Consider the following 26,673-nt stretch of genomic DNA (forward strand, 5'->3'; position numbering starts at 1 on the left):
AAGTCCAGGAGCATGACAGGAATATTCGCTGGTTTTGTACTGGATGACAATAAGAAAACAGCTTAAGCAAAAATTAGCTACTTTTTCACATTGAAAAAGAAAAAGTTGTATTTTCTCCTCCCTCCCCCTTCTAACTGTTTTGAAGATAAGTGCTTTTCTTTGGCTAACAGTGAAAATAAAGATACTCCTTTTAATAAAAGATGTTTAACTTCCCTCAGAAAATACACCAACTTACTTTAGATTTGTACAAAGCACTGAATGTCCTATCTGCAGCACTGACAATAGAAGTTGAAAGGAGATAAATTAAGTAGCATCCTTTTTTTCCCCTAGAAGACAAGAGTGAGGAGAAAGTAGATATAACTCCCTTCTAACTGTTTTGAAGACAAACTTGTGTCTTAATTCTTTGGCTAACAGCAAATAGAAAGATACATATTTTAACAAAAGATGGTCTACTTCTCTCAAAAAAATCCCAACAAAACCTACTGGCTTGCTTTTTACATTTTTACGCAAAGGAAAAGTTCTGTAAAGAAATTATACAAATTTTACAACCAGAGGCCCCTCTTCTAACATAAAGACAATGACTAACAACTCCAGGGTTAAAAATACCAATCCTCAGAAAGACCCCAAGCCATGAAATGATTTAGCTGTAAACTTTGTGAAGTGTGAAAGTCCTATTCCCAGCATTGACAATAAATGTTCAAAAGAATCTATATTAGCAGGTTCTTACAGTGGATGACACTAAGAAAGCAGCTTATGCAAAAATCAGCTCCTTTTTTCAATAAAAAGGAAAACCTTATATTTTATCACAAAGAGATACCTCTTCTAAGATAAACACCCACCCTGGTTATCTGAAGAAACACAAGCCCTCCGTAAACCATAAAACCCAGCATTGAATGAGCTGTAACATAACGAGGTCTTTTTTTAGGAATATTTTGTACAAGTTTAGTGACACAAAAATGTGTAAGGTACACTAGCCTATCCTTTGAAAAATGGCATTTTTAAAGTACCAAAACAATTTAGCAGAATATGAAAACTGTCACAGTTGAGGGGAGTTTCCATATGTGTTTCAATAAAAAAAGAAGTTAGCATGCAGTGAGGACAAATTGAAGCAGTATATATTTTTTAAAGCTCTTAATTTTGCAGCAAAGACACAGGCTTAAAATTAAATAATATAAACCTAAAAAGATGTTAAATTTACTCAATTTCCATAATTAAATAATGATCATCTCTGCAACACAAAGATCTTAGTCTAAATGACTTACCTGGTAAGGTCAATCTCCTTCTCTCCCCTACCCCCACCCCCCAGCCCGGTATCATTAGGTTATACGGGAATGTAAATTGTGAAGAAATAAGTTCCTGGGGGACAGGAATATTATACAAAACCCTCACGTAAAGAAGGGTTTTACAATAATAAATAAATGTAAAGACATGTTATAGCTTTCTACATGGTTAGGCAAGGTCTTTAAAATATAGTGTTAGTTAGTTTTTTAAACTTTTGTGTAAACGAATTGCCTAGAATACAAAAAGTGCTCTATGGTGTGGTTAAGAATCTCCTCCCCATGTGCCCCCCCCACAGGCAAACGAAGGGTTTTACAATAAAACAATTAAAAAGACAAAAGCCACAGCCAAAGAGAACAGGGCATGGGGGTAAGAGAGTTGTTCTGAGGTTTTCGGAGAATATTGATAACTGACTGAAATCTCTTTTAGTGACACAGTTTTGTAGGCAGCCATTCTCTGTGAGTTGTTATGCTTGTGCACAGGGGAGCGTTTGTCATTCAGAATCCCTTTCCCACCCTACGAGGTATTATCTCCCCCATCCAACGGCCTATCATAATAATATTAACGAATTACATACTTGAAGATACTTTGTAGCAGTGCCTGCAAAGCAACAATTACTATTTTGTTTATTATTATCTTGTCTCGACACTTTAGATACCCCCACCCTTGAGCTCCATAAAAACACGCTTCACACCGACATTTTAAATGGACATTTTATTTACAACAAGCATCTTCATTTTATTTGTACAATATGCCCTGTTATGTTCCCAGACCACACTCGAACTTTTATCTAATGTGTTTCCGTCGGTTTGATGATTTCATCTAACGCTCTATCTGGTTCCTCCACCTCTGTCACATTGTCCACCAACGCTGCTACAAAACCTAAATGTTCTTGGGTTAAACTGGGTCACTGGAGCTCGAATCCCAATGTAATGATGGTATTTAAAAACCGATTCATACACAAATTATCACTAAAAAATTACCACAGATTTCTTTAATTTTACAATTCACACCATCTACAGACCAGTTCACTCAGTCCAGACCTGGGGCGGGATCGGAGCTGGTGCCCTCCAGAGAAGAAAGGTTCCATCTCACATTTCTCATTACCACTGACAGCAGAAGGAAATGCATAGAGAGTGGCTGGATCCTAGTGATTTGCTTAACTAACTGCCATAGTTGGACAGGCAGCTCAGACTATCAGTGACTGGGGCTCCCCTGCCCTGGGTGAAAGGCATCCAGGTGAGAAGGAAACACTCACAGGGACAGGATTCTATAAAACTCTGTGTTGATTCCAGAAGACACAAACCAGCCTGTGAAATTAACAAGTAAAGAGGGCAAATGATGGCGAATGAAGGGGACTTTAACTACCCAGAAGTCTGCTGGAAAAGTAATACAACAAGACCCAACATTTTCCATAAGTGCCTGGAATGTCTTGTGGACAATGTTTTGTTTCAGAAGGTGGAGGAAAAAATGGAGACTTAGCTCCCCCTTAGTAATTTTTTCAAATGAGAGGCCTCCTGATTCACACTGAGAAAGCAGGGCTTTCAGCTAGCTATCTTAGGTACCTGTACACGAACTCAAGAACCCTTGGAAATAAACAGGAAGAACTGGAAGTCCTGGCACAGTGAAGGAACTATGATGTGATTGGAATAATGGAGACTTGGTGGGATAACTCACATGACTGGAGCACTGTCATGGATGGGTATAAACTGTTCAAGAAGGCTAAGCGTGGGAGAAAAGATGGAGGAGGTAAACTGTATGTAAGGGAGCAGTATGATTGCACAGAGCTCCAGTATGAAACTGGAGAAAAGCCTATTGAGAGTTTCTGGGCTACATTTAGAGGCAAGAGTAACAAGGGTGATGTCATGGTGGGCATCTGCTATAGACTGACAGACCAGGAGGATGAGGTAGATAGAGGCTTTCTTCAGACAAATAACAGAAGTTTCCAGATCACAGGCCTTGGTTCTCATGGGAGATTTCAATCACCCTGAAATCTGCTGGGAGAGCAATACAGTGGTGCACAGACAATCCAGGAAGTTTTCGGAGAGTGCTGGGGACAATTTCCTGGTGCAAGTGCTGGAGCAACCAACTAGAGGTCGTGTTCCGCTTGACCAGCTGCTCACAAATAGGGAAGAATTGGTAGGGGGACTAGAAATGGGTGGCAGACTGGGCAGCAGTGACCATAAGATGGTCAAGTTGAGGATTCTGACACAAGGAAGGAAGGAGAGTAGCAAAATACGGACCCTGGACTTCAGAAAAGCAGACTTTGACTCCCCTCAGGGAACTTATGGGCAGGATCCCCTGGGAGGCTTATATGAGGGGGAAAAGAGTCCAAAAGAGCTCGCTTTATTTTAAAGAAGTCTTATTGATGGCACAGGAACAAACCATCCCGGTGTGCAGAAAGAGCAAATATGGCATGAAGCCAGCTTGGCTTAACAGAGAAATCTTCAGTGAGCTTAAATACAAAAAGGAAGCTTACAAGAAGTGGAAACTTGGACAGATGACTAGGGAGGAGTATAAAAATATTGCTCAAACATGCAGGGGTGTAATCAGGAAGGCCAAAGAACAATTGGAGTTGCAGCTAGCAAGGGATGTGAAGGGTAAGAAGAAGGGTTTCTACAGGTATGCTATCAACAAGAAATAGGTCAGGGAAAGTGTGTGACCCTTACTGAATGGGGGAGGCAACCTAGTGACTGATAACATGGAAAAAGCTGAAGTACTCAATGCTTTTCTTGCCTCGGTCTTCACAGACAAGGTCAGCTCCCAGACTGCTGTTCTGGGCAGCACAGTATGGGATGGAGGTGAGCAGCCCTCAGTGGTGAAAGAACAGGTTAAGGACTATTTAGGAAAGCTGGACAGGCACAAGTCCATGGGTCCAGATCTAATGCACCCAGGGTTGCTGAGAGAGTTGGCTGATGTGATTGCAGAACCATTGGCCATTACCTTTCAGAATTCATGGAGATCAGGGGAGGTCTCGGATGACTGGAAAAAGGAAAATATAGTGCCCATCTTTTAAAAAAGGGAAGTAGGAGAATCCGGGGAACTACCGACCGGTCATCCTCACCTCAGTCCCTGGACAAAGCATGGAGCAGGTCCTCAGGGAATCCATTTTGAAGTATTTAGAGGAGAGGAAGGTGATCAGGAATAGTCAACATGGATTGACCAAGGGCAAGTCATGCCTGACCAACCTGATTGCCTTCTATGATGAGATAACTGGCCCTGTGGATATGGGGAAAGCAGTGGACGTGATATATCTTGACTTTAGCAAAGATTTTGATACGGTCTCTCACAGAATTCTTTTCAGCAGGTTAAAAAAGTATGGGTTGGATGAATGGACTATAAGGTGGATAGAAAGCTGGCTAGATTGTTGAGCTGAATGAGGAGTGATCAACGGCTCGATGTCTAGTTAGCCTCTGATATCAAGTGGAGTGCCCCAGGGGTTGGTCCTGGGGCTGGTTTTGTTCAACATCTTCATTAATTATCTGGATGTTGGGATGAATTGCCCCCTCAGCAAGTTCATGGATGACTCTAAGCTGGGGGGAGTGGTAGATATGTGGGAGGGTAAGGATAGGGTCCAGAGTGACCTAGATAAATTGGAGGATTGGGCCAAAAGAAATCTGATGAGGTTGAACAAAGACAAGTGCAGCATTCTGCACTTACGACAGAAGAATCCCATGCGCTGCTACAGGCTGGGAACTGACTGGCTAAGCAGCAGTTCTGCAGAAAAGGACTTGGGGTTTACAGTGGATGAGGAAGTGGATAAGAGTCAGCAGTGTGCCCTTGTTGCTAAGATGGTTAACGGCATATTAGGCTGAATTATTAGGAGCATTGCCAGAAGATTGAGAGAAGTGATTATTCCCCTCTATTTGGCACTAGTGAGGCCACGTCTGGAGTATTGCATCCAGTTTTGGGCCCCCCACAAGAGAAAGGATGTGGACAAATTGGAGGGAGTTCAGCAGAGGACAACAAAAATGATTAGGGCTCTAGGGCATATGATTTATGAGGAGAGGCTGAGGGCATTGAATGAGCTGTAACATAACAAGGTCTTTTTTTAGGAATATTTTGTACAAGTTCAGTGACACAAAAATGTTTTAGGTACACTAGCCTATCCTGTGAAAAATGGCATTTTTAAAGTACCAAAACAACAACTGAATAGAATATGAAAACTGTCACAATTGAGGGGAGTTTCCATATGTGTTTCAATAAAAAAAGAAGTTAGCATGCTGTGAGGACAATTTGAAGCAGCATATTTTTTTAAAAAAGCTCTTAACTTTTGCAGCAAAAACACAGGCTTAAAATAAATAAAGAAGCCTAAAAAGATGCTAAGTTTACTCAGTTTCCATAAGTAAATAATGATCATCTCTGCAACACAAAGATCTTACTCTAACTGACTTGCCTGGTAGGATCAACCTCCTTCTCCTTCCTCCCTCCCTCCGCCCCGGCACAGTAAATTTAGATTATACAGGAATGTAAATTGTGAAGAAATAAGTTCCAAGGGGACAGAAATATTATACAAAACCCTCATGTAAAGAAGAGTTTTACAATAATAAAATAAAATGTAAAGACATGTTATAGCTTTCTACATGATTAGGCAGAGTCTTTAAAATATAGTTTTAGGTTTTTTTTAAAACTTTTGTGTAAACAAATTGCCAAGGATACAAAATGCACTCTGTCGTAAATTGTAAAGAGAGCTTTAATAGGCAAGAGTATGGTAAAGAATCTCCCTCCCCCTATCCCCCAACACCACACACACACACACACGCACACGCACACGCACACAAATGAAGGATTTACAATAAAACAATTAAAAAGTCAAAAGCCACAACCATAGAGAACAAGAGAACACGGCATGGGGATAAGAGAGCTGTCCTGAGGTTTTAGGAGAATATTGATAACTGACAGAAATCTCTTTTAGTGACACAGTTTTGTAGGAGCCATTCTCTGTGAGTTGTTATGCTTGTGCACAGGGGAGCGTTTGTCATTCAGAATCCTTTTCCCACTCTATGAGGTATTATCTCCCCAGTCCAACAGCCTGTCATAAATAATATTAACAAAACCACATTGGAATTACGTACTTGAAGATACTTTTTAGCAGTGCCTGCAAAGCAACAATTACACTTTTGTTTATTATTATCTTGTCTCGACACCTTAGAGAATTTTTTGTTGTATTTTTATAAAACACTTTTATGCAAACTGTAACCCTAGATGCTGCACAGCATTGAATAATATGCACCAGTAGATGAAAGACCTGAGACATTGCTGAAAACAGAGGTGTCATATTCACTAAAGTCCTAATGCAGAGGGCTTGCTGGAAAATTAAAAGGCACATTTGAAGCAGAAGATGGTATGGGTTTAAGAGGGCTTCTGGAGCTACTTTGCAATGGTCCAGATACCCCAACAGCCTACCCTCGTGCACAAGCACTTGTGGGCCCTTGTTAGAGGAACAGGCCGTCCATATATTTCTTATTGTTGAAAAACTATAACCTAACTACAAGTATACCACGGGTTCAAATTACTTCTCTTTTGACAACCGTCCCCACCCGTGAGCTCCATAAAAACATTCTTCACACTGACATTTTGCTTACAACAAGCATCTTCAGGGGGTTGGACTAGATCACCTCCTGAGGTCCCTCCCAATCCAGATATTCTATGATTCATTTTATTTGTACCATATGCCCTGTTATGTTCCCACACCACACTCTAACTTTTATCTAACATGTATCTGTCAGTTTGATGATTTCATCTAACGCTCTATCTAGTTCCTCCACCTCTGTCACGTCGTCCACCAATGCTGCTACAAAACCTAAATGTTCCTGGGTTAAACTGGGTCACTGCAGCTCATATCCCAATGTAATGATGGGAGTATTTAAAAAATTATTCATACACAAATTACCACTAAAAAATTACCACTAATTTCTTTAATTTTACAATTCACATCATCTACAGACCAGTTGTCCAGACCTGGGGTGGGATCGGAGCCGGTGCCTCCCAGAGAAGAAAGGTCCCATGTCACATTTCCCATTACCACTGACAACATAAGGAAATGCATTGAGAATGGCTGGATCCTAGTGATTTGTTTAACTAACTGCCCTGGTCGGACAGGCAGCTCAGATTGCCTCTGACTGGGGCTTCCCTGCCCTGGGGAGCTGAGTGACTGGGCCTCCGCTGACAAGGATCCAGGAGAGAAGGAAACACTCACAGGGACAGGATTCCGTAAAACTCTGTGTTGGTTCCAGAAGACACAAGCCAGCCTATGAAATTAATATGTAAAGAGGGCAGATGGTGGTGAGGGAAGTGGACTTTAACTACCGAGACATCTGCTGGAAAAGTAGTACAATAAGACCCAACATTTCCCATAAGTGCCTGGAATGTCTTGGGGACAACGTTTTGTTTCAGAAGGTGGAGGAAAAATGGAGGGGGGTGCATTTTAGACTTAAATCAGACAAGCAGGGAGGAATTGGTTGTGAATCTGAAGGTGGAAGACAATTTAGGCTAAAGTGACCCTCAAATGATAGAATTCCTGATCCTAACGAAAGGAAGGTGTGAGAGCAGCAGAATCAGAACAATGGACTTCAAAAAACAGACTAACCATTTCCGAAAAGTATAGGTGAGGTCCCAGGTAAAGAAAATCTCAGGGCTAAAGTAATTCAGAAAAGCTGGCAGTTTCTGAAAGGGGCAATATTAAAGGCGCAACTACAAACTATCCCTATACAAAGCAAAGATGGGTAAGAATAGTAAGAGGCCAATATAGCTCCAACCGAAACTCTTTAATGTCATGAAAATCCGTAAAGGGAAAAGTTGAAAAATTACTAAGGGGGAGTACAAAAGAGTAGGACTAGCATGTAGGATGAAAATTGCAAGGGCTAGGGCCCAAAATAAGCTTCACCTCGCAAGGGACCTAGCAAGAGAAAGGTGAGAGATCCCAGAGGGCTGGAGAAGGGAGAACATAGAGCTTATCTTTCAAAAGAGGAACAAAGAGAATGCAGGGAATTGTAGACCAATCAGCCTAACTTTGATACCTGTAAAGATACTGGATCAAATTATTAAACAACCATTTAGGAAGCCCCTAGAGGATAATAGGGTTACAAGGAATAGCCAACATGGATTTGTCAAGTGCAAATCATGCAAATCAATCCAATGTCCTTCTTTAACATGGTTACTGGCATAGTGGGTGGGGGGACACAGTAGACAAGATCAAAGTAGACTTTAATCAAGCTTTTGACACAGTGCCACTAAACATTCTCATGAATAAACTAAGGGAATTACCATAAGGTGCTTGGAGAAATGGTCAAAAGACTATGCTCAAAAACTCTCAATGGTTGTGTGTCAAACTGAGAGAACGATTCTAGTGGGATTCTGCAAGGGTGAGTCCTGAGTCACGTACTATGCAATATTGTCATTAATAGCTTAGATTATGGAGTGGAGAATATAGATATAATATTTGCAGATGACATCAGGCTGAGAGGGACTACAAAGACTTTCCAGTACAGGACTAGATATTGAAACAAAGTTGACAAATTAGTCTGGAATCAATAAGATGAAATTCAGTAAAGACAATGCAAAGTGCTATACTTGGGAAGGAAAAATCAAATGCAGAGCTACAAAATGGGGACTCTGGCTAGGTGCTCGTACTGCTGAAAAGGATCTGGAGGCTCTAGTGGATCACACATGGAATATGAGTCAGCCGTGTGAAGCAGCTGGTGAAAAGGTTCGTATTATTCTGGGGTGTATTAATAGGAGTGTCCTGTGTCAGACACGGAGGTAATTGTCTCACTCTACTTGGCACAGGTGAGTACATCCTGATGTGCAGAAAGAGTAGCAAATATGGCAGGCGACCAACTTGGCTTAACAGAGAAATCTTTGGTGAGTTTAAGCACCAAAAGGAAGCTTCCAAGAAGTGGAAACTTGGACAAATGACTAGAGAGGAGTATAAAAATATTGCTCGAGCATGCAGGGGTGTAATCAGGAAGGCCCAAGCACAAGTGGAGTTGCATCTTGCAAGGGATGTGAAGAGTAACAAGAAGGGTTTCTGCAGGTATGTTAGCAAGGAGAAGAAGCTCAGGGAAAGTGTGTGACCCTTACTGAATTGAGGAGGCAACCTAGTGACAGGTGATCTAGAAAAAGCTGAAGTATTCAATGTTGATTTTTTTTGCCTCGGTCTTCACAGAAAAGCTCTCAGATTACTGCACTGGGCAGCAGAGTATGGGGCGGAAGTGAGCAGCCCTCAGCGGTGAATGAACAGGTTAAGGACTATTTAGAAAAGCTGGACAGGCACAAGTCCATGGGACCAGATGCACTGATTCTGAGGGTGGTGAGGGAATTGGCTGATGTGATTGCAGAGCCTTTGGCCTGTATCTTTGAAAACTCCCCTCAATCAGCAGATGTCCTGGACGACTGGAAAAAGGCAATATAGTGCCCATCTTTTAAAAAAGGAAGAAGGAGAATCCAGAAAACTACAGCCTCACCTCGGTCCCTGGAAAAATCATGAAGCAGGTCCTCAAGGAATCCAATCTGAAGCACTTGGAGGAAAGGAAAGTGATCAGGAACACTCTACATGGATTCACCAAGGCCAATCATACCTTACCAACCAGATTTCCTTCTGTGATAAGATAACTGGCTCTGTAGAAAGCAGTGGAAATGATATATCTTGACTTTAGCAAAGATTTTGAATCGATCTTCAACATTATTCTTGCCAGCAAGTTTAAGAAGTATGGATTGGATAAACAGACTATAAGGTGGCCAGATCGTCGGGCTCAATGGGTAGTGATCAATGGCTCAATGCCTAGTTGGCAGCCGGCATCAAGTGGAGTGCCCCAGGGGTTGGTCCTGGGGTTGGTTTTGTTCAACATCTTCATTAATGATCTGGGTTATGGGCTGGACTGCACCCTCAGCAAGTTCATGGATGACACTAAGCTGGGGGAAGAGGTACATACGCTGGAAGAGATAGGGTCCAGAGTGACCTAGACAAATTAGAGGATTGGGCCAAAAGAAATCTGATCAGGTTCAACAAGGACAAGTGCAAAATCCTGCACTTAGGATGGAAGAATCCCATTCACCATTATAGGCTGGGGCCATCTAACTAAGCGGCAGTTCTGCAGAAAAGGACCTGGGGATTACAGTGGATGAAAAGCTGGATATGAGTCAACAGTGTGCCCTTGTTGCCAAGAAGTCTAATGCCATATTGGACTGTCTTAGTAGGAGCATTGCCAGCAGATCGAGGGAAGTGATAATTCCCCTCCATTTGGCATTGGTGAGGCCACATCTGGAATATTGTGTCCAGTTTTGTGCCGAACACTACAGAAAGGATGTGGACAAATTGGAGAGAGTCCAGCAGGGGTTACAAAAATGATTAGTGGGCTGGGGCACTTATGAGGTGAGACTGAGGGAACTGGGCTTATTTAGTCTGCAGAAGAGAAGAGTGAGGGGAGGATTTGATAGCAGCCTTCAGCTACCTGAAGGGGGTTCCCAAGAGAGTGGAGCTGGGCTGTTCTCAGTGGTGGCAGATGCCAGAACAAGAAGAAAGAATCTCAAGTTGAAGTGGGGGAAGTATAGGTTGGATATTAGGAAAAACTATTTCACTAGGAGGGTGGTGAAGCACTGGAATGGGTTATGTAGGGAGGTGATGGAATCTCCTTCCTTAGAGGTTTTTAAGGTCTGGCTAGACAAAGCCCTGGCTGGGACGATTTAGTTGTTGTTGATCCTTCTTTGAGCAGGGGGTTGGACTAGATGACCTCCTGAGGTCTCTTCCAACACTGATATTCTATGTTTCTATGATTCTACTGTGTCCAGTTCTGGGTGTAACACTTTAGGAGAGATGTAGTAAAACTGTAGAGTTTCCTGAGGACAGCCACGAAAATAGTTAAAGGTTTAGAAAACCTAACCTAGGAGGAAAGGATATGTTTAGTCTAGAGAAGAGGAGGCTAAGGGGGAACCTGAGAACAGTCTTCCAATATATTAAAAGCTGTTCTGAAAAGTACGGGGGTCAATTGTTCTCCATGTCTGCTGATGGGAGGAAAACAAGTAATGGGTTTCATCTGCAGCAAGGGAGATTGTGATTAGTCATAGGAAAAACCTTTCTAACCCTAAATAGAGTTAATCTCTGGAATAGAATCCCAAGGGAGGATGTGGAATCCCAGTCACTGAAAGTTTTTAAGGCCTAATTAGACAAAAACCTGTCAGGGATGTTCTAAGTTGACATGGTCCTGCCTCACAAGAGGAAGATGGACCAGGTGACCTCTTGAGGTCCCTTCCAGGATGATATTTCTATCATTCTACTCTATGAAATGGCTTCTGAGATGAAATCCCTTGTGCTTTGTTCCCCTCCATTGCCCATTATCTGGTGACCAGTTAGCCAGGGGCCAGGGAGTTATGAAACATTTCACTGAGAAAATAAAACTGGTCTTGAGTGTTTTCTAGGAACCAGGAGAAGAAGAAAATGACTTAGCCCATAGGGAGTGGAGAAATAACAAATTTGCAGAGAAAGATATAGACATTCAATAGACTTGCTGGTGCAGGCCAGAGGCGGTGCAGCAGGGGGTCAGCGGTATGTGACCACAAATGCCCCCCCCGATTGTTACTTAGCTTATACCGACCATGCTAACATGGACTGAGCATCCTGGATAGCATTGCTGAAACCCACTGCCCTCTTTCTGCGCTCCCACTATGGGCAGGCCTGGGTCATCTCTGTCAGGGACCATCAATTTCAACCTGCAGACCCACCATCCCAGTCCAGAGAGCTCAGTTTGCGCTCCCCAATGTCTGACTCTGCGAACTGTTTCCGTTGGTGACACAGCTGTTCGTGAGAATGCACCTTTCACTGCCAGGGGGATGGGGAGATATCCCTGCTCAGATGTTCAGCTTGACAGTCAGGCCTCAGGGCTGACAGTCTGCTACAGATGGGAGGGTTTTACTAACCAGGCCCTGGACACTGGAGGTTCATCAACACCACAACCCCCACCCCCACCCGCAGCCACTTTCAGAGGCTGAGTCAATTGATCCCATAGGATGGACCAGATTGGACACAGCCCCAGCTGTGCAGAGCCCAAGATGCTGAGTGTCTGCAGATGTTGGAGGCCCGTCCTTTCTCCCTGCCATATGGCTGGGTGTACATGGCCCAGGACAGCCTAGCACCCACCTACGCACTGGGAACCTGACCCTGAGGTTTCTTGTCACACCCAGCTGGGGCTGTAACCCCTCTGGGCCCAGGCAGAAGGGCTGCACCCTCCTCAGACAGGCCATGAAGATGGTGCTCCTGAGGGATGGGAATACATCATCTGGGAATGAATAAGGGGTTCTCATGCTCAGTGGGGGCTGTCTCAGTTGTATTATGGTACCCTGAGGGAGTGGGACAGATGGGGAGAAGACCAGGGGGTTTTATGCATTTAGGGGTCATGTCTTCAAGCTCTTCTCCACAACTTCGTGGGCTCAAAACATCCAATTTATCACAAGAGAAGCCACAATTAGCAGGTGATCCCATGACTCCTGATGCCAGGGCTTTATGAAACACACCAAGGTAATTCAGGAGAGTTCGGAGCTTGATGGAGAAATGGGGCCAGGGCCTCAGTGCAATTTTAAGCCACTTTCTGGGGCCCAGAATTATAGGATGTTCAAACGTCTGGACAGCCAGGGTCACATTTCCAAATGGTCACCCCTGTTGTGTGGGGATGTTTGCTCTTTACTCAACCATGCCAGCCATGGAGCAGGCCCAGATGAACATGGCTCTAGCACTCTCTGTTTAGGGCCTTCCCCATCGCCTGTCACCATGGTAACTGTGCTCCCTCACGTCCACCACTGGGTGGTCTACGTGCTCTCCAGCTTCTGGGAGAATTTCTGCCATCGGCTCTGTGGCTGCTCTACAGGAAGTCACAGGAGGGACGCCATCCCCTTCTTACTGCTCTGAGATGCACACTGGAGAGGAAGCAGGGAGCTGAGCCAAGCCAGCTGGTGACTCAGCATCAGCCGCACTCCCCACCAGATGAGCTACTGGAGCAGAGGAGACAAGCGAGTTCCAGAGGAGCCTGGCACCAGGTGTGCTGGGCTCCAGGCAGGACCCAGGAGCCCCTGCTCCCAGATGTTCTGGGATGGAGTGAGAGAGGCTGTTCTCCTGCCACCAGCTCCCTCTCTCGTGCCCCCCATGTGTCAGTGGAGTATTGCTGAGGTTTCTGAGGGCGCCTGCGTGGTCCGAGCTCCTCACGAGGGGAGAGCGTATGTGATCTGTGGTTTCCTGCTGACTCTATAAATCCCCCATGGCTGAGGCATGAGCACTGTCACTTCTCCCAGACGGTGACGATGCTGATCCTGATCCTGCTGCCTGTGGCCTTTCTCCTGCCCCCCAGGGCTGGGGCTGGTGAGTGTGTGTGTGGGGGTCAGGGATCCTGGGGTGTGGAGCCAGGAGCTCTCTGGGCTGTTTTGAAATTCTGGATCCTCTGCAGAGTAAGATGCGTCTCCCAGGGAGACTGCTGGCTCACAGGACCTGGCTAGTGAAGAGTTTGGAGGTGGGAATGAAGGAGTCAGGTGGTGGAGCTGGAGCTCAGATAAAGCCCCTGAGTTACACAGAGAGCTTGAGAGCAGAAGAGAGACACAGGGGTATCTTTAGTAGGGCTAGGAGCCAAGACTCCTAGTTCTACCCCCCACTTGGGAGTAGGGTCAAGTGATTAGAGTGGAGCTCAAGGGGAGGCAGTCAGGACTTCTGGGTTCTAGCTCTTTCTTCCTTTGTGTGTGATGTCATTTTAAATTGAAGCTCCTTAGGGAAGGGACTGACTTTCCTGGAGGGTCTGTGCAGCACCCGGCACAACGGGGCTTTCATCTGGGTTGGTGGCACCATATGCGAATAACAGCGACAGATTGTCCAAACAGCCTCGTTCATATGGACCTCAAACTAGCAGCCCTGAGTCGTGTGTTAAAACATTCAGATGTGAGCTGCACACAGACTTGTGTTGCTTTAACCAACCTGATTTCAAACCACATCTGTGGTTCAACGGGTTCAGCTCGGCCTGTGGCTGCCCTGATATTGATTTAAACCTGGCAAAAACGTCGGAAGCTTCCCAGGGGCCAGTTAACCTCAGCGAACCAGCCTTCAACCCATACAAGTGCCTCAAGCCGTGCATTGGCACAGGGTTAAAATAAACCACAGTCTGGCAATTCCTAATTCCTACGTCCCTCTGATGGTTAGAGACCTTCTCACTTCCACCTCCATCTATCCCTGCCCAGTTTATCCCCTTTTATTCTTCTGCCTACCTTGTCCTTTGGCTTCACCAGCTCTTCCCCGCTCCTGTCCCCTCCACCCTGACGTCTTTACACCAATTGTCTAGGTCTGACTTCATCCACCTGTGCTGAGACGTTTCAGAGCTGGTCGGAAAAGTTTTTCCCTGGGAAATTTTGACTTTTTGTTGAAAACTCCCAAAGTAATTTGTTTTTCTAGTAACTTTTTATTAATTTTTAAAAGATACATAGAGAGTGAGAAAACAAGCAGAAAAATATGCATAAACTTCTCATAATGCATAAACACCTCATAAGATATTAAGCATTTGCTGCCTCACCTTAGCTGGGCTTGAAACATTCGTTATCTGTAGTATGAATGGTCAGAATATCAATCCCTTATGTAGTCCACAATTTACAAACAAAATATGCGTTATAAAAATCCAACTAGTTAAAGAAAAATTATTAAAGTAAGATAAAGGTTAGAAGCGAAATTCAAATGAGAGGGATAGATAAAGGGAGCAGATGGAAGTGGGTAGGGAAGAGGGGGGTTGAGGTGGGCCCATGCATTTGATAGGATGATCAGATACTTCCAGGAGAGCATCTCTTACCTCTAATAACATTGCTTGGGAAGCTCTGTAACAGCCTGTAGCTCTTTTCATGGTAGCCAAGCTTAGGATGTCTATGCTCTAATCTTCGATTGCTGGTTGCTTTTGGGATTTCCATTTTGGTGGTACATGTTTAATATTATTTGACAGGAGAAAAAAAAACCCACTGTCCCCTTCAGTTCCGCCCAAAGCCCACCGGTCTATGAGCATGAGGGGTAAGTCAGCACCTGCTACTCACAGCTGACTTAGCAGCACCTGCATTGAACAGGTGAAGAGGGGTCCAATGCCTTCTCCATATAATTCCTGTGGAATTAATCTTTAATGTAGCTCCAAGGAGCGGTTCAGAGCACTGGTTATGATTTCTTTCCATTTGGTTAGCAGAAAATAATTGGCCTAGTTTCTCCTCCCAGTGCTTCTTTAGGGATCAGTGTTTAGTTCACATTTGTGGGCCAGGTGTGCATAATGTTACCATAGAGCCTGGCAATCTGGGGAACATTCGCAGAAATGAAAGCAGTAATGGCTGAAGGAGAGCAAAGGCAGCAGGGCTAAACAGATGGGGGGGGGCATGTTTCCCTTGCATACCTCACCACTCCGTCTTAGTCTGTAGTGTGACCAAAATTAAAATTGTTTTAGTGACTAAACAGTTACAAAGTTTCAGCTGAAAAGTGCCAAAAACCGGGGGGAAATAATCAGTTTTCCAAGAAAAATGCCAAAATGTTTGAGGCAAGGAGACGCCTTCTGGGAAAATCTGAATTTCTGTACAAAAACAGTTTGGAGGGGCAGCTTTGGAGCAGCCCTGGCTTGTCACTGGGGGTCGGTGGAGGAGGTGAAACATCAGCAGGGGACGTGTCAGTGGTGTTCCGGGTGAGACTGACCCTCAGCACTGTTAACTCAAGGCAGTGCGATTACTGACCCACTCCTGGTGCATTTGGCACTGATTCTCCACCCAGTGAGGTCAGAGCTTTAGATTTACCTGTCGGCCCGAAGGGGTGTCCAGTGCAGGGCAGAGTGGAGGAGGGGGCAGGGTTCCAGGCACAGGGATCACCCAGTGAGAGCATCACAGGAGGTGGGTTGAGACTGTGGGGACTCCCCTTTGGGATGGGGAGCTCGGTCATAGCCTGGCCCAGGGAGATGACGGGGCTCTTTAGATGAACCTGGTCTCCTCCCAGGCAGGGCCAGCTCTACCATTTTTTGCCACTCCAAGCAAAAAAAAAAAAAAGCCACTGGATTGCTGCTCGAACTGCAGAAGCAAAAAAAATAAAAATAAATTTAAAAAAAGCAAAACTCTTTCTGTGCTGCCCCAAGAATGGAGGGAATGCCGCCCCTTAGCATGTGCCGCCCTAGGCATAGGCTTCCTCCACTGGTGCCTGAGGATGGCCCTGCCCCCAGGTGAGATCACTGGGCAACAGAAAGCCCAGCCCCACTTCAGACCCTGCATGGCCTATCTGGGTATACGATGGGCAGGGTTCCTGGTGTAGGAGAACTTTGTGCTGACGGCTGCTCACTGCAATGGAGAGTAAGTGCCTCTGTGCTGAGGATGTTGGGGCAGGTCAGGGTTAGCAGGTGATGGGGGAGCCGGGAGCTCTGGAGCAGTCATAGGTTGTAGGGAAGGAACAGTTAGCAGGACAGGCTGGGAGAGCAGATTCCAGGGATATGATCTGCTCAGGGGGCGTCAGTGCGTCCCTAGGGGCCTCTGCAAACCATGGTCCAGACCCAGTGCTGGGTGAGTCAATGTGGCTATGGCCAGTGACACCAGCTGGGGTCTGGCCCATTGATCCCAATGGGGTTAGGGTCAGTGACACCAGTTGGGGTCTGCCCCATTGCCGACATGGGGAATGGAGGGGCTCGCAGCCCCAGGACAGCTCTGCAGGGCTCTGAGCTTGTGGAGCTGGCATGGGGCCCTGTCTGGATCCAGCTGGGAGGGGTCCCCTGGCTGGAGGGGAGCTGAGACCCAGGGGACAAGCGGAATGAAGGACTCTGAGATCACTGCCTGAGCGCCCCAGGCTGATTTCCCCTACTCCAGACATTGCTGCTCTCAGGCAGTGCCCAACCCGTGAGCAGCAAGGCAGGGAGCTAGGGAAACTTAGGAGCCATGTTCAGTTCCAACTCCCTCAGCTCCCCTGGCAATCCCAACCCAGGCCCTTAGGCTGCGTCTTCGCTAGGGAATCAGCTGGTTTATTTCCCCCGGGGTAACGGACACAAGCCAAACCCCGGGGCAGACCCGGCAGTTTGTAGCCTTCCCACATGTCAGCTGGTCGAGTGACCATTTATGGGAGATTCTCGTCATTACCTGACCTGCTAACTCCTATTAAAACTGCAGCCTGCCCTGTCCTCACTGGGCCTTTTCCACGTTATTTCCCCCGGGGGTAGCCACTGCCCGTTCCAAAGACACCTGTTCCCAGCGCCAACAAGGGGAGTGGGAGTTTGTTCATGGGAAGGGAAATTAGGAAATTATGCACTGAACTGATTTCAGCTGAAATGACAACTCTGAGTGCCTTCTTTTAACTTTCCCTGCCCTGCCCTGCCCTGCCCTGCCCTGCCCTGCCGCACAGCCTGGTGTATTTTGCTCATGACTCCTTAGCCAGCAATGAATAAAAACAAAGTTTCAAAACAGTGTGCCTTTCTGGGAAGGGGCCTCGGACTCCCAGCTAACTTGTACCTAGCAGGTGTAACCAAGGTTTGGGCCCAGTGGGGAATTCACCCCTTGGGTTTGAGTAATTCATGCTTGATCTTCTAGAAAGACAAGGAAAATCACAAGTGTAAAGGCAAATCACTGTGTGTCTGATACTGACTCTGCTATCCCACTGCTGACACCTAGGCCTGCTCCCAGCTAACAGAATTGTGCTTTAGGCCACTGGAGGAGAAATCGGTACCAGAGTATTCTTAGTTTCCCTTGTACATCATTCCTCGTTCACTCTGCACTTGTCTGGGGACAGAGGGGTCACAAACAGGTGGCAGGCCAGTCCCTCCATCAGGCATCTCAGTCCAGATCTCAAGGCCTGATCCCAAAGAGCCTCTGTGTGTGTCCTCGCCTCCCCCACCCCCCAACTGACTCTAATCAGGGGCTGTTCGGGCAAGGGACAGACACCACTGCTGTTTGCACCAGCTCCCCTGCAAAGAAAATACATGTCAAACTGAGCCCAGTGCAGCAGGGATCCACAGACCGGAACATGGCACCCTCTGCCGATGCCTGTTAGTGTCATCTCATTGTTCCCTTGGTTCTTCCCCGTCAGCCTGTCTGTAGTTACTTGTTTTCTCTTGTCTGATACCTAGACTGTGAGCAACTGGGGATGGGGCCATCACTGTGTTTTGTGTTTGTACAGCGCCTGGCACGGTGGGGTCCTGGGCCATAGCTGGGAGTCCACCTAGGTGCTACTGTGATACACCTAACAAGTCATGTGCAGCGGCAATGGGATCCACTGCCATGACTGGGTCTTCTAGGCGCTACCATAATACACCTAATAAACACTGTACAGCGCCCAACACAATGCAGCTCTGGCCATCTGAGAGCCTGGACAGGCTCCCTGGCTCAGGTTGGACACCAGGAACCAGAGTCACCCCAGGGTCCCAGCTCAAGCTGCCATCAGACCTGCGGGTGTCACAGTGCCTGGCAGAGCAGTCAATGCTGACAGAGCCAGGGCAGGCGCAGGGAGTGAGCTGAGGCGCTTGCTGAGCTGGGCCCAGTCACACCCCAGCGGTGAGAATCCAGCCGACGCAGTGTTCTCCCTCCCAGCCCCAGGGACGCGACCACCTCCCCTGGTCTGGGACCATGTCCTGGAGAACTGGGGCTCCACAAAGGATCTAGGGGGCTATAGTGAACAAGCAACGCCATGAGCTCCCATGCACCATTGGGGCAAAACTGACCAGAGCCTAGGCTGTAAAACCAGGAAAGGGATTTTGCCTCCCTATGCAGCATTGGTGAGAGTAAGAGCAGCCCTGGGATGGGGGACAGGCTGGTTTGGGGGAGTGGGGAATGGATTTGGGGACTTTCCCCTAGAGGGGTGGGTGGGCTAGCTCTGATACAGCTCCATGGCAGGGGATTGGCTGGTTCTAGGGGTACAGAATGAAATGTGGGACCTTTCCCCTCTTGGACACATCTGTGCTGCTGTCACTGTTCCAGGCACCTGTAGCTACCAGCAGGTTCCAAACAGCAGGTTGGTCCAGCACTGGTAGGGTGAAATGACGGATGTACAAGGATGTGAACCAATCTAGAAGGGATCTACAGGTGGTTATGTGGGCATGGGTAGATCTAGAAACACGGCACCAACTGAAGTGAATTTAAATGGACTCAGTTGGGTATTCATGCATGTATATTGATTTTCAATTGATTCAGAGAGGTTTTAGAATTGCTTTAGATCAGGGGTCGGCAATGTTTTTGGCTCAAGAGACACATCTGGGCATGGAAATTGTATGGTGGGCCGTGAATGGTCATGAAATTGGTGGTTGGGTGCAGGTGGGCGTGAGGGCTCCTGCTGGGGTTGCGGGATCTAGGTGAGGCTGGGGATGAGGAGTTGGGGGTGCAGGAGGGTGCTCTGGGCTGGGACTGAGGGGTTTGGAGGGCAGGAGAGGGATCAGGGCTGGGGTAAGGGGGTTGGGGCATGGGAGGAGGTCGGGGGGCAGGCTCCGGATGGTGCTTACCTCAAGCAGCTCCCAGAAACAGAGGCACGTCCCTGCTCCGGCTCCTATGCAGAGGCATGGCCAGGTGGTTCTGCGGGCTGCCCTGTGTGCAGGCTGGCCAATGGGAACTGCAGGGGCGGCGCTTGGTGTGAGGGCAGTATGCCGAGCCCCTTGGCAGCCCTATGCATAGGACCAGAGTGGGGTCAGGACCCTGCTCTTGGGAGTCATCCAGAGTGGGGCAAGACCCTGATCCCACTCCTCAACTGGAGCAACGGGGTGGGACAAGCCCCAGACCCCCTTTTCAGCGGGAGCTCGAGGGCCAGATTAAAATGTCTGGAGGGCCAGATTGGCCCCTGGGCTGTAGTTTGCCCACCTCTGTTTGACAGTGATACTGATATCTGGATGGGCAGATCGCACATCTCATTCATCAGACATAGCAATTCCAAGAGAGGTACCCAGAGCCAAATAATGGAAGGGCTGAGATTGGATCTGCCAATAGGCAGATACTAAAGGATGGAAACAGAGTTAACTCCAGTCAACGTGAGTTCATGGAGAACTGATCATGTTCAATGACCATTCTGTCATTTCTGAGCAACCTTAAAATCTGGTTAATTAGGTGACCATGCTATTGTAATATATATGTGGATTCCAATAGCGAGTTTGCCCAACTACCACACAACAATCATATTGAGAAATTAGCTCTCTAAACATTCAACATGGTTCCAAAATGGGCCAACTGATTCTCCTCAAAATATGATCCTCAATGGGGAATCAGCATCCACTGGTGTGTTGCTGGTGGCCTCCAGGCTCTGTTCTGGGCCTGAGGTTATTCAGTATCTTTATCAATGATCTGGAAGTTCATGTAAATTGTTGCTGGCAAAGTCTGCAGAGAACACAAGGATAGGTGAGGTGGAGGACGTTTCCAAACTACAGAGCTACCTGGGTCACCTGGTGAGTTTGGTGCAATTAGACTTGCACATGAATCCAGCCCAATGCTAGGTCAAACATTGAGGGAGAAGGGATGTTATTCACGCTGGCAGGATGGGAGCTGTGTCCTGGAGAGCAGGGGCTCTGAAAGGGAGCATGGTGGAACCCATCCAAACAGGAGATTTCAGTGGAATGCTGGAGCTAAGCAGGCAGGTACCATCCTTGGGTGCATAAACCAGGGGATATTCAGTAGCAGCAAGGAGGTGGGGTCACCTCTGGATTTGTCCCTTGTGGGACCATGAGTGGAGATTTTGTCCAGCTCTAATGTCCACACCTTTAGCAGGACTTTGGCAAATTGAAAAGCGCTACAAGACCAAGCTGGTGGGGAGAGCTTCAAGAAGAGTGATCTCCGGAGGGTTTTGGAGGTGAAGAGGGGACTTGGCTCCCTCTGTAGGAAACTCTATGGGGCAGGGGTTTTGAGAGCAAGGTCTCTTCAGCCTCTCTGGCCAAAGCAGGACAAGACCCAGTGGCCAGGAGATGGAGTTAGAAAAGGTCTGGCTGAGACTAACATGCAAACATTAAACATGGAGTCATGGGAACAACTGACCCAGGGCCGTGGTGGAGGCAGGAGTTGCTGAGTGGGTTCTAGCTCTGGGGTGTCTACCGGGGATCAGGTTCGAAGTCACAATGGTCCCTCCTGTCCTTGAAATCTATGGGTCTGGGTATCTAGGTGCAGAGAAGCACAGGGGTGTTTCTTACACCTGTAGTAGGGGGGAGCAGGGTTAACCATATCCGCCACCAGGCTGGGTGGGCACCAGAGCAGGGAGGAAACCCCCCCATCCTGATGTGGGCACAGCTGTGGCTGGAGGCTTCTTCAGTCAGTGTCTCCACCCTTGGTCTACCGGGGGTGAGAGTTTCTGGACAGCAGGGTTCATGTTCCTGTGGTTGCCAGGCTGTGCCCTCCCCTTCCCACCTCTGGTCCTTATAACCCCCAGGGGGGCTCAGGCAGAGGCTCTGTGCCCATCCCTAGATTTCTCTGACAATGCAGTTCTTGTTCTTCGTCCTGCTTCCCGTGGCTTATCGCCTTCCCCCTGGGTCTCAGGCTGGTGACTTGGGTGGGAGGGGATCAAGGCTGTGGGGAGCGTGACCTCACCCCATATGGGGAGCTGTGGACAGCGTTTGGGGTCTCCCCCTTGCTTCTGCTGGGGCCAGGCACCTGTGTCAAACGATGTACCCTCTCCTGAGTGCTGCTGGGGCTTTCACAACAGCACAAGGAGTTGGGTGGGCCAGCCTCCACAGGCTCCTTTGGGACCCCACTGCCAACCTGTGTCCCAGATAGGGAGATGGGCCATGGGGATGGGCCACTGGGCTGGGACCCAAGAAATCTGGGACCAGTTCCCAGATCTGCCCAGGATCTCTGTGGACAGGGATTTCTGTGGTTAGAGGATGGTCACCAAAATCCTATAGGCAGGTTTACAAACAATCTCCCTAGGCCTCAGTTTCCCTATCTGTACAAAGTGAAGAATAATTCAGTTTGTGTCAGGATGCTGCCTAGGTCAGTGAAAGGCCTGGAGCAAGGGAGCCCCTGATCTCAGTTAGTTTCTGTGCAGCCCCTGGCATAATAAGTGCTGGATCTCACTCTATTTGCCACCGTCTTGCAAATAATGGCAATTTGTTAAAGTTGGGATTTTCCAACACACTCACCCACCCGGCTGGAGACTTCTTCAGAAGGGATCACAAAACATTTTTTATTTTCCATGGGAAAAAACCCAAAGTGATACTTTTAATTTTTCACCTAAATATTACCTAACACTGGGGGAAAGAATCAGTTTCACCACAATAATTCAGATGGGTTTGAGACAAGGTTTTCTGAGAAAAAATAATGTTCCTAAAAAGTTTGGCAGGTCAGTCTGGGAGCAGCCCTGGCTGGTGACTGTGGATTGATGGAGAAGAAGTATCCACAAGGGACCTGTCTGTGCCCTTCCAGGTGCTGCCTGGCTTAATCTGGGGTGACTTCGCCCCCCAAAGCTGTTAACACCAGGAGTGCGATTACTGACCCACTCCTGGTGCGTTCTCCACACAGCGAGATCAGAGCTTTAGATTTACCCTCCGGCCTCATGGGGTGTCCAGTCTGGGGGAGAACTGAGCAGGGGGCAGAGTTCCAGGCACAGGGATCCCCCAAGGAGAGCATCAGAGGGGGTGGGAGGAGGTTGTAGAGACTCCCCTTAGGGATGGGGAGCTCAGTCCCAGCCCGCCCCAGGGAGATGATGTGGCTCTTTCTATGAACCTGGTCTCTCCCCAGGTGAGATCATCGGGGGTTGGGAAGCCAAGCCCCACTCCAGACCCTACATGGCCTATCTGGAAATACAACGCAAAGGGAAGACATCTTTCTGTGGAGGGTTCCTGATATCGAAGAACTTCGTGCTGACAGCTGCTCACTGCAAGGGAGAGTAAGCGCCTCTGTACTGGGGATGTCGGGGCAGGTCAGGGTTAGAGGGCGATAGGGGAACCAGGAGTTCTGGTGCCGTCGTAGGTTGCAGGGAAGGAGTAGTTAGCAGGACAGGCTGGGAGAGCAGAGCCCAGGGGTCTGATCTGGTCAAGGGGTGTCAGTGTGTCTCTAGGGGCCTCTGCAAACCACGGTTCAGATCCAACACTGGGTAAATCAATGGAGCTATGTCCCATTGACACCAGCTGGGTTCTGGCCCATTGCCCAGATCGGGGCAGGGAGAGAGTCACAGCCCCAGGACAGCTCTGCAGGGCTCTGGGCTGGGAGGAGCTGGCATAGACCCCATCTGGATCTAGCCGGGGGTGCGGAGGAGCTGAGACCCAGGGGGCAGGAGGACTGTGGGACGTGAAGGAGCTCAGAGGAACAACACGAGGGGCTGGTAGAGACACAGGCTGGGACCCCAACACCACTGGGCAGGGTCTTTGTGCTGCAGCCAGTGCCTCCTAGAGCGGAAAAGTCTCCTGTGCTATTTCCCAGTTCTGAAGCCGAAAGCTGAGTATGAGATCACAGACTGAGATCTCCGGCTGCCCTGTCCTCCCCATATCACTGTTCATGAGTTGGACCCACATGTGCCTCTCCCCCCCTCATGTACGCTTCTGCCCCTGATGCCCCATGTATTGCTCTTGGCTTTTTCAGTGAGATCACTGTCATTCTGGGAGCCCATAACATTACACAACAGGAACAGAGCCAACAAGAGATCCCCGTGTGCCACCAGATCCCCCACCCCCAGTACAACAAGATCACCCAGAACAATGACATCATGCTGCTGCAAGTAAGATCCCCATTCCATCACACCACCCCCAGTTACCTCACACAGCTGCAGGTATCGCCCCTATCCCATCCCCTGATCCCCAGTGATCTCTCAGTTATGGCTTTGAGTGTTTCTGGGTATTGGGGTGCGTCTCTGTGTCCTTGAGTGTGACCCTCACATTGTTCTTCATCATTCTTGTGTCTCAGCTGGTGAAGAGAGCGAAGCTGAACAGATGGGTCGATACCGTCGCCCTGCCCTGCGCCGGCAAGAGAGTAAAGCCAGGGGCTGTGTGCAGTGTCGCTGGATGGGGCTGCACTAGCACAGATTGTAAATCGTCCCCGGACAGGCTTCAGGAGGTGGACGTGGTGGTGATGCCGGATGCCGCATGTCGAAGGAAGCCTGATGGGTCATATTATGACTATAACGCTTCCACCATGATGTGTGTGGGGGATCCAAAGACGGGCAAAGACTTTTGGGAGGTGAATCTCCTCCTGTCTTCAAGCATCTTTGATAAATTATTATTATTAATGAGGCTGTTGGTTTTGCAATCAGGCCTACAGTGGCGGTCAGCGATCAGGCCCCACTGTGTTTGGTGCTGTACAAATGAATGGGAAAATATCGGGTTTTCTTCCAGGGGTGGTAGAGACCAGCTCTAGGGGTAGGGGTGTGGGGACTGATACCAGCTGGGCCTTGGCGGAGCCGAGCAGAGACTGGGCGGACATAGGGGGCTGTCACTTAGCTGTGCATCAGGGGGAAATGACTCCCTGAGCTGTTCTCCATCTGTGGTTTGTTTTATTTCACAGGGCGATTCTGGAGGCCCCCTGGTGTGTGGGAAAATAGCCCAGGGCGTCATCTCCTGGGGGCCTCTCACCCCTCCCGGGGTGTACACGAAAGTCTCCACCTTCATCCCCTGGATACGGGTGACGATGAGGAGGCTACAGCCCTGAGCCAAGCTAGGAATAGCTGTGGGGGCTGGAGCTACGCCGCTTCTGTCCTCGTGATGCCCAGATGTAGTGCCTGCTTTGCAGATTGGCTGAGCCCTCCCTCCACTCCCCAGAATACTCCCCCACTACCACCATCACTCCACTCAGACAGTGCCCAGCCCATGAAGATCAAGGCAGTGGGACTAGGGGAACCACGTTCAAGACCAGCTACTATCTGGAGTTAAGTTGCTTCTTTGCTAGGGAAACAGGTGGTTTATTTTCCCGGGGGTAACAGACAAAAGCCAAACTCTGGGATAGATCCGGTGGTTTGTAGCTCCCTGCCATGTCAGCTGGTCAAGTGACCATTTATTGGGGGATCTTCATTGGTACCTGACCTGTTAAAGCCTGTGAAAAGTGCAGCCCGCCCTGGCCTCCACAGGACCTATCCCATGGGTTGGTTCATCGGGCTGGCCACCGCTCCTTCCAAACACACTTGTTCCCAGTGCTGGCGAGGCCAGTGGGACGGGAACGCAGAGAAGGCTGCACTGAACTGATTGCAGTTCAATCCCCAGTGCTGATCGCCTCCTTCCCCCCTTCCCTGCCCCACCCTGCTGCGCGGCCTGTTGCATTTCGCTCTCTGCTCCATTGCCAGCAATGAATAAAAATGAAGTTACAAAAAAAACGGTGTTTCAGGCACTGAGCGATCAACCCGAGCTGTGAAATCCAGAGCAGCTGCTGCCTCTGCCAGGCCCAGGTGGGAATTAACCCTGCAGGGGAAGGCTGGGCTTGTGGTTAATGTGCTAAGCTGGGAGCTAGGGCACATCACATTTTTGACATTGAGTGCACATCCCCTCCCCTTTTCTCCACTTGATCCTTCCTGACTAGCTGGTAATCATGGATTTTAACCGTCCAGTCATGGGTATCATCCCACCAGGTTCCAGTCACACCTGCTCTACCAAACTGATGGTTCTGGAGGAGCAATTCCAATTCCTCATGTTTGTTCCCCAGACTCCTCGCACTGAGGCAGAGGCAAGTCAACAATTCCTTCTCTTCATTTAATTGGAGTTCCTGGATTTATTTTGTTCTTGATTTTTGCTGAGAGCTCATTTCTTCACCATTTTACCCTCCCGTTGGCCTATTAGTTTAGCCCTCCCTTGACTTCTCTAGCCGGCCTGTCCCCATGGAGATTGGTCCCTGTCATAGGTGTCACCCCCACTCTGAACCTTAGAGTATAGATGTGGGGACCTGCATGTGAACCTCCTAAGCTTGATTGCCAGCTTAGATCAATATGCTGCCACTATCCAAATATTTGAGTCATTTGGAAAACCTTCCCCTCCCTGGGTAGCCTTGAGAGACTCCTCCACCAATTCCCTGGTGAACACCGATCCAAACTCCTTGGATCTTAACACAAGGAAGAATTACTCCTTCCCCCCACCAATCCCTGGTGAGTCCAGATCCAATCTCCTTGGAAAAATCAATCAGGTTCTTAAAAAAGAAGGCAAGTTACAAAAAGAAAATAAACATAAACCTATTTAGTTACTTCCTTAATACTCACTATGATAAGAGGCTGGTTCCTTGATCTTTCCCACTCTGGCCAAAACTGAAACTGACTCTAAACAAAGGAAACTTCCCTCCTTCCTTTTGAAACATCTTGTTCCCCCATTGGTTCCTCTGGTCAGGTGTCAGCTAGGCTAGGTGGACTTCGTAACCCTTTACAGGTAAAAGAGGCATTAACCCTTAACTGTCTGTTTATGACAGTCCTCTTCTGAGGTGGAGGCCATCCAAACTCTGCAGGCCCCTCTCCTCATAGAAGATAGACTGATGTTCCACAAACCCTGCACCCTCCACACCACCAATATAGAGAGT

At 48.0% G+C, this 26,673-nt stretch overlaps 1 protein-coding gene across 1 annotated transcript; it reads left to right on the forward strand.

Moving 5' to 3' along the window:
- Positions 1–13,521: 13,521 nt before the first annotated feature.
- Positions 13,522–25,490, forward strand: LOC115638289 (granzyme H-like). The gene is made up of 5 exons (XM_030539880.1): positions 13,522–13,624; positions 22,930–23,077; positions 23,770–23,905; positions 24,091–24,363; positions 24,688–25,490. Exons 1-5 carry the CDS (start codon positions 13,567–13,569, stop codon positions 24,829–24,831), a joined length of 759 nt encoding a protein of 252 aa, XP_030395740.1. The 5' UTR covers positions 13,522–13,566; the 3' UTR covers positions 24,832–25,490.
- The last annotated feature ends 1,183 nt before the right edge of the window (positions 25,491–26,673 follow it).

Source organism: Gopherus evgoodei, chromosome 21 (assembly GCF_007399415.2).
Source record: "Gopherus evgoodei ecotype Sinaloan lineage chromosome 21, rGopEvg1_v1.p, whole genome shotgun sequence".
Classification (NCBI taxonomy): Eukaryota; Metazoa; Chordata; order Testudines; family Testudinidae; genus Gopherus; species Gopherus evgoodei.

Excerpts from the sequence above, each read along its gene's own strand:
- LOC115638289 (XM_030539880.1), top strand. The coding sequence starts at position 13,567 with ATGCTGATCCTGATCCTGCTGCCTGTGGCCTTTCTCCTGCCCCCCAGG. Across the intron at positions 13,625-22,929 it reads GCCCCCCAGGGCTGGGGCTG|GTGAGATCATCGGGGGTTGG; the intron begins GTGAGTGTGTGT and ends GTCTCTCCCCAG. Across the intron at positions 23,078-23,769 it reads GCTGCTCACTGCAAGGGAGA|TGAGATCACTGTCATTCTGG; the intron begins GTAAGCGCCTCT and ends TGGCTTTTTCAG.